Genomic DNA, 12,442 nt, shown 5'->3' on the forward strand with positions numbered 1-12,442 from the left:
AAAGTTGTTGATAAGAAGGGTGAAGTAAAACAAGTATTACAATCAAACTAAATCTCAAACAGTTGATTTGTACTTGTTCTATACTGTGTCCTTCTTGATGTGTTCTAATTGCCAATGATTTTTGCCACAAAACACCAGTATTATTGCTACAAAACGAAGACACCAACTCTATAATAATGGGTGGGATGTATTCAGAGTTTGGTGTTGCCAAATTTCCTCCTGACTACTTGAGACATAAAGGAATCATGTTTTTATTTTTTCCCCCTCCAACACACAGAGAGAAAGTTATAAGAAGGTACCTGCCAGTGAAGGGCACATTAAACTGTGGTCCAACACAAACTACTCTGTGGATGAGAGAAGGCAAGACTCATTGATAAGTTATTGAAGTTTTTCTTGAAATCGTGAATGCATATGAGATGTCTTGGTATCAACAGATTGTCATTGTGGATGCAAATAATCATCACCGAGGAGTAAAAGCTACCTACTGTATCTGTTTGCATATTTGTAATGTAAATCTATTTACTTTCTCGACATTTCTGCAATTTTATAGCAATATGCTCCCGGTGCTGGAGCAACATAATTAAAACTTGTGTCAACTAGCCTAACATACATATCTAAGACTTGAATAAGTCATATTTACTGTGTCATTCTCTGCATGTCACAATAGACATACAGTATTGTAAAAAAAAATGTGTAGAGATGATCATGTCAGACTTTTACATACAGCTGATCTTCACTATAATAACATGTGGTTGTATAAAAAAAAAGATGTTGCTAGGTGTATCATTAGAAAAGGTGGTGCGACAAATGGCACGTATGGTGCAGTCCAGCCAAATATAGATAACAGATCAATGGTACAGAAAACCTTTCATCACTCATGCTTATCCACAGTTGCACATTAGTGATTGTTCCACCACACAGAAAAACAAGCACTGACACCCATCAACACAGACTGTACAATATGGTGCAACTGATAAGACTGTGAGTACTGATCACCTCAAACAGAATGCTGGAACAATCTGCACAAAACATGGTAAACGCTTAGGAGAAACCCTAATGTACTGTAAATAGATATGTACAACTGTATTGAAAATGTAGCAATTATTTCCATTTTCATACTTGTAATCAATACATATTATGTAGCATATACTGTATAAAACATAACTTTGTTCACTTGTTTTTTCTAAAAGAATTAAGTACTTTATCTGCTGCAGCCAGTCCATGCATTACTTATAGTTCCACTAATAAACAGTAAGCCCTCTAAAGAAAGGCACAGTCCAACAGTTATTTATTTAAATTTATGCAAGACTCCCTTTAAGCTGTTATTGGTTTATTTATGCCTTTTTTTTCTACATTCATTTTCAGATTTTCAGTGTACAGATTTTCAACAGCTCCTTGTCTTGACCTTTTTGAACACTTTGCTGATATTTTGAACTACTGGTATTGTTCATTCAACCACATGGTGTCACCATGAGAAACATGATTAATATAGTGCTTATTGTTACATATTGGTTTTTATTTCTGACAGCCACGTGAAATGAAGTTTGTACCTTGACGAGTGAGCCCTTCTGTAATAGTATTAAGGCACATGAATGTCTCTTGGTTGTTGTTGTTTTTGATAGTTAGCACCAAACTGTACAGTACAGTACACCCAGTGAAAAGAAGACCTATCTAAATGTTTGAGAGTCACTGCTTGGCCTTTCGTTATAGTTTTCGCCTGCGCGTGTTGTTTTTTGACGGTCGAGGTTTTCAAGTTTACTGAGTCCATTTTCAAACAAACACGGGTCAGGTTGAAGGAAATGGGCAAGTGCAATGCATGCAGAGATTCCTCACACTGAAAAATGTTCAAAAATGATATTGACTATTGTGCCCGATTTAATTTCAGATACTGAGAAACCACCTTACTATGATTCCTTTTCACAGACTGATATCGAAACCTAGGTATCATCTCCAAAATAGTTTACAGAAGCTGTTGGTTTTGTGTGTCTACTAAAACAGTGGCCATTATATGAGTGCCATACTATATTGATATGGTAAGATACGGTGTACCTTGGAAATCACTGTAGTGCTATATTTGCATTGATATTGTCATTAAAATAAATTTTATATAATGAACTTTACACAACAAACAGGATTTTTACATGTTTTCCTGCCTCGTGTTGTTCCCACGGTGAGATGGTGGTGGAGTGGACATGATGTTCCCACTGCACTTCTGCAGCGCGTCTTGCAGCACACTCAGCATCCAAGTGAGGGCGCTGCCTTCTCTCTCCATTGCTGCTGGGCTTTGGCTGCATGCATGTGATAATACAGTCACTGCTTCAATACAACACATTAACACTTTATGTACTGACTCAGTGAAACATTAGATCTTCATAGTTTGAATTCCACAAATTGTCACTTGGATTAGTTAGTGCTCTTGACAAGAGCAATTCAGCTGAGTTTGGGATAGATGAGGCACACATGCAGACCATTTATTTTCCAAATTCCCAAATATGAGCTTAAGACACTCACTGATGAAACTCCCAACATATTGAGGTGAAATTCTATATAACTCTTGATATTATTATTTGAGGAGTTCATACATTCTGCCACTTAATCGATGTGAAATTTAATCAATCATCCAGATAAGAGTTTATGATAAATTCCCGTATGGTAGATTATATTATTCTAATACAGCACAATTAGAAATATCTATATAAATTCACCACAGAATAGCGTAGACATATTTAATCCTGTAGATACATCAGATGGATATTCATTTTTCTTTAGAGACACAACGAGTCGGGCCTGGGAGCCAATAAAATTTTGCCCTCAGCCACCCCACGATTTGCTGACGGGGTTGTCTTTCACGTGTCGGGCCCGCGGGGAGGCAGGATGCGGTGCAGATGATTGGCCAGGCTTGGGTGGGGTGGCGGGGTGGAGGAGGAGGGAGCTGGCTTTGCTGAGCGGGTGGGAGGGGGTTGCAGAGGGCGGGGGGTAAGTGTAAAGGGAGGCGGAGGGAGTGCTTTACCGCAGTATCACTAGATTTCTGCACCACTCATCAAAACTCTGCGGAATGCAGACAAGAGCAGGGGGGAGGGCAGTTACTAGGTCTGTGCTGAGTGTATAGGACAGCCACCTCTTACTATTTCCTGTGTGCAGATAGGCTGCAGTGGCGTCTTTCCTCCCATTCCTCCTCATTTGGAGTGGAGCTGTTTAACTGCTTCCCATAGGTACAGTAGTGGTACAGTAGAGCCCTCTCTCTGCCTCTCTGTCTCTGTTCTCACTCTGCTGTCTGCCTGATTGTTTCAGCTCGGCGTTTTATTGCATTAAGCCTACTTCATTTGTGGTGGTCGCACTTTTATGCGAAAATGGCAAAGGATGGAGACCAAGGCGACTGGAAGGAGTATATATGGAACCCCAGGACGAGGGAATTTATGGGCAGGACAGCGAGCAGCTGGGGTAAGTACTGTCCAGCTACAGCAATGCAGCAAATATGGTCCCTCGGCTCTTTTAACAGATCGCTGTCATTTTAGTCTTTGCTGAAGGATCAACATGAATCTTCAAAAAAGAGGACTCCTTCTAAAATGTGTATGTGTAAAGTAAAGTACAGTGTAATATACATTTGACCTGTTTCAGGGGATTATTTGTCTTCAGTGCTCAGGTGAGATGGCTGTCGCTGTCTACTGCTGTCTGGTGCTGAAATCTGAATGCGGCACAGCTCCTGTAGAAGCCGGCGGAGAATTTTTTTTTGCCATCTTCCCTCCTGTTTCTTTATTTATTAATTAATTTATGGCACCGCTTTCCCTGCGCAATGCGCTCAACATAAGGGTGGAGGCATATGTTCTTATTTGACATCTGAATTAGCCAGATTACTGCAGCATTTGCTGAAACAGGTTCCACTCTGTTGCAAAGTGCAGATCATCAGCTCCCCTCTGTGGAAGCACTGATGTTGGTTTTTAGACATCAGTTCTGCCGCAGAGGAAGGCTTCTTCTAGGTAGGTTAAAGCTGTTCACTGAAATTAAATTGGTCTATGTGCCTTTGGGTTTTGCCAACATGATGTCATTCATTTTCAGGCTTATCCCCCCTCGAGATTTTCATGGATGATCCCATTCCCAGTTTCTATAAAACACAGTGCTGTTGCCACACACTGTCCTCTTTTCTGCCATGCAAGCAGGCTGCAACTATCTGAAAGATTCATCAAATGATAGGGCGCATATGGCTCTGTTCTAATGACATTGGAGCGTTTTAATCTGGGTAAAGCCGAGGGCCAAATGCTATTTGTATCACCTCCAACCCAGCCCCTCCCAGTGAGTGTAAATCAGTGAGGGATTTAATCCTAATCTAATGACTTCATTGGCTGATGGGGAAGGTATCAATTCAGCACGTCAGTTCTACCAAAGTCAACCACTTTCAGGAATTTAGACTATTTTTGATCTTTTCTCTGGGAATGTGACCCAGTGACACTGAAGTTTAATATTTGCGGATGGAATAATGCTGCAAATTCTTTTTACTTACAGTATGATCCTGGTGATTTTGTTTCATGAATGGACTTTGTCCTATTAGTACAGAGTTGGGAATCATTGACTGTAGCTTCCTTTGCTTGAATCCCCCCACAGTGTACGACTTAATCCAGCTCAGTGCGTCCCAGGTGCTTTAAGGTCTGGTGGCCTTTTTAAGCTGTGCTCTCTAAGGCTCGCTAATTAGGCTATTTCTGTGGTTTGTCACCACATGCAGTTCTGCTAAACTTGGCTTTCTACCTTAGCACTTCTTTACTTTCTTAATGATGCATTCACTGTAGTACTGGCCTTTCACTTGTTTCAACTTGTTTGACAGTGGCTTTATCCTTAACCCATTCATCCATTTTCTTTATCCATTTTATATACAGGGCAAAAAGGCAAGACAACTCCCTAGTCAGCTTGCCAGTCTATTTAAATGACAAATTTGTTGTTCACACATAATTATTCAGTATAATGTACGTTCAGAGCCTCAGATCAAAGACCTCTTTGAGGATGAAACACTGAACACTTCCTTCTGTGTTCTGCTTTGTGTAGAAAGCTGTAATGATATGGAAATAGCCTTGATAAAGTAGAGCAGTCCTGCAATTTTGATGTTACACTGCTACCAGCCGACACTAGGCAAACAACTGCCTCTTTTTAAAACAGGACTTACTAGTGTCCTGTGCCTCCCACCTCCAAAACAGCTAAATACACCAAGTGCAACTGAGGAAAAGAGCCTAACATGATCCAATAGGGAACAAAATCATGATGTCTTAATGTAAGATTGCACACATTTATATGATAAAATATGGTTTGACAATAAACTAACCGCAGCTGAAAGCTTTCAATTTGTTCTCAAGACTATTTTGTTTTTAGTTCAGAGGTCTGTTTGATCGCCTGCTTACAAAGCATTTGCATGCTCTCCTAATTAATTCTGAAAGAAAAGAGACACCTCCAGCCATTATTGTTGAAGAAAGAAGAGGATGCTGAACCATCCCTCCCTGTCCTTTTGTTCTTTGCTTTCAACCAGGATGAAAGAGAGATGCTTCACTGTCCATCAACATCCTGGACTGAGAGCGCAGACTGTAAACCTAACACCCTCTTTGCCAGGGGGGAAGCCACCCTGCCTGCATGCTTGACCCTGTATGCACATGTGCACGTCTTAGTGTCCCCCGGGTGGTGTCATATTTGTAGTTAGCACAACATCCACTCCGGATGACAGCGAGAAAAACTTTTAACACTTTGTTTTGTCACATCTTATCTATGATTCCTCTTGCCGCAGTGCCTCCAGCTTGGTCTGGGGGCTTGAGCCTGACTCTATATATTTAATGACTCAGCTTGGGTCTTTTCCAGGCTACAGACGGGATGCCCGCTGTCTAATACTTATCCATTAATTATACTTTCTCCTACTGCAACAATTCAAGAGACAATAGGACAAAAAAACACGCACACATGCTCTAATTCACCAAGATAACCGTCTTTGATGGCCCCCCATGGAGCAGCTTCCCCTTGACATTTTGTTATGGATTCCTGTAAGCCTGGCTGTGTGGGGATGCAGATGCAGAGTCGACCCTGCTGACAGAGCGAGTGAGCTCCACGCTGGGGGCCATCCAGCAGAGGCACAGGGTCAAGGCACTCAGCTGCTACCCAACGCAGGCCTCAGGTGCTGATACTTAAAATGGGGGATGTGTCATAGAAAATTCTATTTATGTTTCCCGGCTCTCTACAGGAATGTCTGATATTGCAGCTGTTTCAAAAGAATTCCAAGAAAGAAACATCTCATCACTGAGTTTTTCTAATGCCTGAAACTGTTTTCAGAGAGGATTCATCTGACCTCTGTGCAATTAATAAAACATGGGAGCAACAGAGTGGTGCAACATTGCAGATTCATTTAGATTGTATTTAATGTTTTAGGTACTGCTGAAATTGGTAAGATCATCGACTAGTTGATCATCATTAAATATATAAGCAGCCATTTTGATAAATGACAAATTCCCATTTACAACGTTTTTGTCAAATATAGCAAAGCATGATATTACCTTGTTTCTTTTACATATTAACAAACATAATGTCAAAGGGCATAGGAAAAACAGACTCCAACACATACATGTTACATACACACACACACACACACACACACACACACACACACACACACACACACACACACACACACACACACACACACACACACACACACACACACACACACACACACACACACACCCTGGACAGATAAATTCAGTTACTTCTATATAAATGGTAAATTCTTGCACTGGGAAGCTATAATGTCACTTGTCACTTAACACAAATTAATATTGCAGCCGTTGTTTCAGTGCAGAAACTCTAATGTAACATTATCTCTATGGTCCTCTTACACTGTTCATGTAATAGTCTATGACGGCCTGTAATCTCCTGACCCGGTGTCCCAGTCTCCAGGGGTCCTTGTTCTCCCTCCTCCTGTATCTCCTTCTGTCACCATCCCTGCCCCCTCTGTAGACAGTGAAACTCTACAATGAAAGTGGTCAGAAACCACCCATTCAATCCTGGTTTAATTCACACTGTTAAGAGCTTAGGGACTAACAACATTTATTAAGTGGAACATGTAATGACGCTTTGATATTTTAATTGATTCCTAATAATAATGAAATGCTAAGTATCTTTAGGATTTGGGTTTGTGTGCAAGTGAGAGACAGAGAGAGGCAGATGTTACAGATGGAATGAAGCGCCTCTAGTTTAATGAGGATTAACTGCTCTGTTTGGTCAGAAAGTGACAACAGAAACACAACACTGTTACACTTCGTTAAAATGAATCAATTCTGTTATTAACTCAGATGTAAGATAATTTGTTCAAAGTGGGTTTGTGCATTGGGGTAATTAGGAAATGGACTGCACTTACCTAAAGTTGAAGAGATTAGTCTAATGTAGCGTTCATGCATAAATGACAAATCACTGAAACACACAGCAGTCAGTTCAACAAGTGCACAGTGAGAAGTCTGGATGGAACAATCAGTACTAAGACAGAATAATGCCTGAAAATCTTTTTTCTTTCATAATACGTAATCAAATAGTGAAAGCTGGTTCTTGTTTTAACTGTCTTTCAGTACATGTCTTCATATTGTATTTGTATGTCAATCAACTGTTCATAAGGGAAGGGGTGTTGCTTGCAGTGCTTTTCTCCTTATTTAAAATACAATGTTATTCTCAATGCCTTATTGTTCCTATGTGTTATTCATAAAACTATTGAAATTACTACAAATCACAACTGTTTAAACACTGAGGTGGATGTGAAATAAGCAGAAGTGGCTACGCTAAGTATATAGATTATAAACCTTGTATGTTAATATCTAAGTAAGAACATGACCTTAGACAACTATATAAAGAAAATTTCATTTAAATTTTAAGATTTGCCAACATTTTTGGAACAACAACTATGAGCTAACTAGCTACCAACTAGCCACATACGCTTCACATTATCTTAAAATATGGACTCACTGTGTAATGTGAGACTAATATGTTGCTGCTAATATGTTGTTCTATAGGTATACAGTAATGAAATGGTTGCATTAGTAAATGTTACTTTACTCTAAATGTCAATTAAAATTGCATGATACACCTTTTATAGGGTATACTTTGTGTTAGCTGTAGGGCTATTTATTGCCTATCCTGAGTGACATACCTGAGTTTAAAATGCTCTATGTATAGCAATAAAGGGCTATCAAATTAAATATTTTGATCTGTTAGTTTAATTATGTTATTATATTTCTCATCAATATTGCATGTAACTCTAATCTCTCTGTCTGCAGGTCTTATATTTCTCTTCTATTTACTATTCTACATCTTCCTGGCCGGCATGTTTACCCTCACCATGTATGTAATGCTGCAGACCTTGGATGACCACAAACCAACCTGGCAAGACAGGCTCACCACACCAGGTGCAGTAGCTACTAATAATAAGAACTGTAGGAGGACAGGTCAGAGTCTGTGCTGCAGTGCCATGACCTCTGTGCTATCTCTCTGTCAATCACAGGCATGGTGATTAGACCCAAAGCAGATGAGTCCTTTGAGATTGTCTATAACATCCAGAAAACCGAGAGCTGGGACATGTACGCTCAGGCCTTGGACAACTTCCTGTCACGTAAGTCTGCCTCTCTTGGCTTCGCTTGTGGTGACTCAAAAAGCTTACTGCTGCGGATTATCCAACGATCTAGACTGAATTGTTTTTTTTACCTAATAAGAGATAATTCCTTTTGAGTCAGTTGGTTGGAGATTGCCTTGCACCAAGGGTTTTAGTTGAGTCATAAGCCCCTAACAAAATAAACCCCACCCCCACTCTCCCCTGCAGCCTACAACAACTCCATCCAGACCCAGAAAAATGACGAGTGCACCCCAGACCGTTACTTCGTGCAGGATGACAGCGGCGATGTGAAGAACAACCCAAAGCGCTCCTGTCAGTTCAACCGCACCATTCTGGAGGACTGCTCTGGAGTCGGTGACCGTTACTATGGATACCAGGACGGCCAGCCATGTATCATCATCAAGCTGAATCGGGTATGAAAGAGAAAAAGGAAAGGAATGGTGTTGCTAGGAAACATAGAGTGAGATAATGAAAGTGGTTGGGAATGAGGAAAAGATTATCCCACTAAAAGAAGGAAAATCAGTATCAAGATAGAGATGGGAATAATGATGCAGATATGTTGTATTTCTGTCCCACCAGGTGATTGGGATGCTGCCAGGAAAGGATGGACAGGCTCCATATGTCACCTGTGGGGCAAAGGTAATCTCTCTTGTCTTTCACAATGAAAAATTTCACATAACAATTTCGATTTCATTCAAACTTATTGTGACTCACTCTCATCTGCAATGTGCCACCCATCTATCACTTGTCTCCATTCCCTTTCATGTCTGTTCTTTGTTTACATTGTTTCAATTCTCACATCTGTGTTGCATGCCACTCTTTAATTTACACCAGCTGTACATGCTGCTGCTTCTCCTCTTTTTCTTTCTTTTCATTGTGCTCCATTAATTTGCTCACTCTTAGAGATACAGAGTTGGCAAAGATGAATGGGTAAGAACGGGACAAAATCTGTATTTTGTAGAGTTTAGATTATAGTTAGACATATATCATTAAAGCAGAACTGTAGATTGTAGTTCTCTATGAAAAATATATTAAAACAACACATTACAAAATCATTTTGCTAGTTTAGTTTAAACAACAAGGAAATAGTAGGAAAAGAATATCAAACATGTTTGCATCATGATGAGGTACGGCTGGGCGATATAGATAAAATCATATATCACGATATTTTTTACCAAATAACTCAATATCAATATCACAACAATATTGTAGGGATGACTACTGGTGCTTTCACAAAATATTTACACAATGAGATTTTTGATAAATAATCATCAGTAATGTGAATATAATGTCAAAGTGGGTAAAGGCAAACAGCTAGAACAGTCTGGTTCAGAAAAATGACATCATTTTAATGTAATGCTGCCTTTAAAAGCAGGAAAAGACACACTTATGCTGTATCACGATATTATGATATCCAAATTCTGAGACGATATGTAGTCTCATATCACGATAGCGATATAATATCGATATATTGCCCAGCCCTATGATGAGGTGTTTTTCATTAAATAGACCACTGGAGTAGATTTGTGGGTTTGTTGGGTAATGAGATTTGATGTAGAGATGTAGTAAAGATAGAGCTTAGTGAGGCTCAGCTCTCCTCACCAACATGTATGAAACTGATAAAATCGTTTCACCCCTACAGAAAGAAGACTCTGACAAAATCGGAGAGATGTTATACTTCCCTCCTAATGGCACTTTCAACCTCATGTACTACCCCTACTATGGCAAGAAAGCTCAGGTAAGATCGGCAGATTTTTAGACATTTACCATAAGTGATACGGAAATTCCAACATTTACAGATGTTTTTGGATCTCTCTTTGCAGGTGAACTACTCTCAGCCTTTGGTTGCCGTCAAGTTCCTTAACATCACCGTCAATCAAGACGTCAACATCGAGTGCAAGATCAACGCCAACAACATTCCTACCGGGGTTGAAAGAGACAAGTTCGCTGGTAGAGTGTCTTTCAGGCTGAGGATCAACACAGTTAACTAGGTTTACCTTTTCCCACCTCTGAAAACCACTTTCTTCATTCTCTGCAACATTGCACATACACAGAAACTAATCGCAGGATTCACATCCTCTGTAGGATTTGTTTACAACCAGTTTATTCAGTTGTTTGGTGAGGTGATGCAGGAACAGAGGGTGGTAATCCTGTCTTTAATTCTGTCTGTGAGCTTTGGGACAAATTCTTTTCTGTAAATTAGTTTGAGGTGATGTCTATTTATACTGCATGACAAACTAGGAGATCTAAAGGATGTAAACATGTGTTTTGAAAGTTTGCAAGGATCAGCAACACTACCACTTTATTGCTGCTCCCCTTCTGCTGCCTCCTTATAGAGTATCCCTCTCTATATGAATACACACAATTTACAATACAAAATGTGTATAACTACGGTATTTATATGGTATCATAACCTTATATCAGTACGTCTATTTTGTTGCACTTAAAAGAATAATCCAACAGATTTGCATATATCTTGATGGACGGATGCAGAGATGAAGCCATTTTGCATGTGTGTATTGTCTTTAGTGTGCTATGAGGGCAGGAGGCCCCCATATCCCACCTCTCTGCTAAGTGTGAAAAAAGGTTATGTTAAACCACTGACCACCAGGAGGGACCGCAGTGTAAACTACTAAACCTCCCGCACAGCAAGTGTGTGTTTTAAAAACAACAAACCGTAAGATAGGCATCTCCAAAAGATTGGAGTTAGAGGTCAAAACCTTTAAGAGTGTGAGTGTGTTTGTGTGTGTTTGAGTATGTGTGTGAGTGTGTGTGTGTTGCATTCACAGGTCCCATTTCATACTGTAGGTCGGGAAGTTGCATGCAATGTGCAATATTCATTAAGTGACATACATTATGAATGCTTGATTCCATTCTTCAGATGAGACAATGTCTATTCAATTATAATTATTGTCAGTCATTTGATATTCTCACCAGTTGTCTGACCTGAGACAGATGCGATGCACATTTGGCTCTCTGGGAATAGTCACATCAACACCACTGATGCCAAATGATTTACGACAGGAGACAGTACACCAGTCCCGTTTCAGACATTTTACAGCATCACCGTTAGTCCACAAAAATATGATTTTTTTTGCCCCCAAATCTCCCAATCAGCTAGTACATTACATTCTCTGTCATTGTGTCTATCATTTTATTCCTAAAGTCAAACCAAGAGCCATGTTCTTGTGTCTCAATTTTTATTAAACTTAAACATGAATATTTTTTGCGTGTATTGCATCTATTTCATATGTATCAGAAATAGATGCCATTGTCATATTTTGTATTGATTTGCACTGGAAGTGTGCTAATTTTTCTTTTTTGTGAAGCTGAGTTTAATTAATTAATGTATGTACAGTTTTTGAAGAGGATGTACTGTAGAATGTTGTGCTTGTTCCCTTTATTTCATTCATACTCATTATCAATCCTCTGAAATATTCATCCAGCATATCAAAATATGTAGTTTACATCTTCTCCTGAAGGTGACTAGAGTCTTGAATATATGATTTGTTAGTGCATCTGAGTTTTGTTTTATAGGCCGGTAAGAAATGAACAAAACTCAAGATTTGCTTTCTTGACCACATAGAAAAAGATATTTTCACATTTCATTTGTTGGTTTATGCTTTTTTGTTGTAGTATTTTCTGTTGTTTTATGAAACGGGCTGAAGACAGAGCCGTCATGTTAACTAGACAACCAGTTTGAGTGAGCAGTCTTTAGAAAAATAATAGATTACACCTGAGTTTGGTGCTTGAGCCATTTATTTCATGTGCATTTATGGGCAGTGCGGGCACACACAGTTGTAAGAAACACCTGTAAATACTGGC

General features: G+C 39.5%; 2 protein-coding genes across 3 annotated transcripts in view; both read left to right on the forward strand.

The window, feature by feature from the left end:
* LOC133994400 (neuronal tyrosine-phosphorylated phosphoinositide-3-kinase adapter 1) overlaps positions 1–3,212 on the forward strand; it is a 15,277-nt gene extending 12,065 nt beyond the window's left edge. The window contains exon 8 of the mRNA XM_062433647.1: positions 3,142–3,212. Within this exon, the coding sequence (XP_062289631.1) occupies positions 3,142–3,212 (71 nt within the window). The remainder of the gene's footprint in view (positions 1–3,141) is intronic.
* Positions 3,213–3,350: 138 nt separating this feature from the next.
* Positions 3,351–10,686, forward strand: atp1b2b (ATPase Na+/K+ transporting subunit beta 2b). Of its 2 annotated transcripts, XM_062433198.1 has the most exons (8): positions 3,351–3,441; positions 8,286–8,414; positions 8,510–8,617; positions 8,825–9,030; positions 9,197–9,256; positions 9,521–9,547; positions 10,260–10,355; positions 10,441–10,686. In XM_062433198.1, exons 1-8 carry the CDS (start codon positions 3,351–3,353, stop codon positions 10,606–10,608), a joined length of 885 nt encoding a protein of 294 aa, XP_062289182.1. In that variant the 3' UTR covers positions 10,609–10,686. The 2 variants fall into 2 exon arrangements, with proteins under 2 accessions (XP_062289182.1, XP_062289183.1); XM_062433199.1 differs by lacking the exon at positions 9,521–9,547.
* Positions 10,687–12,442: the final 1,756 nt, after the last annotated feature.

This window comes from Scomber scombrus, chromosome 14 (genome assembly GCF_963691925.1).
Source record: "Scomber scombrus chromosome 14, fScoSco1.1, whole genome shotgun sequence".
Classification (NCBI taxonomy): domain Eukaryota; kingdom Metazoa; phylum Chordata; class Actinopteri; order Scombriformes; family Scombridae; genus Scomber; species Scomber scombrus.

Bases quoted from the DNA above. Each gene is read 5' to 3' on its own strand.
- atp1b2b (XM_062433198.1), top strand. From the start codon at position 3,351: ATGGCAAAGGATGGAGACCAAGGCGACTGGAAGGAGTATATATGGAAC. The intron at 8,618-8,824 runs GTAAGTCTGCCT...TCTCCCCTGCAG, and splicing joins CTTGGACAACTTCCTGTCAC to CCTACAACAACTCCATCCAG. The intron at 9,548-10,259 runs GTAAGAACGGGA...TCACCCCTACAG, and splicing joins GAGTTGGCAAAGATGAATGG to AAAGAAGACTCTGACAAAAT.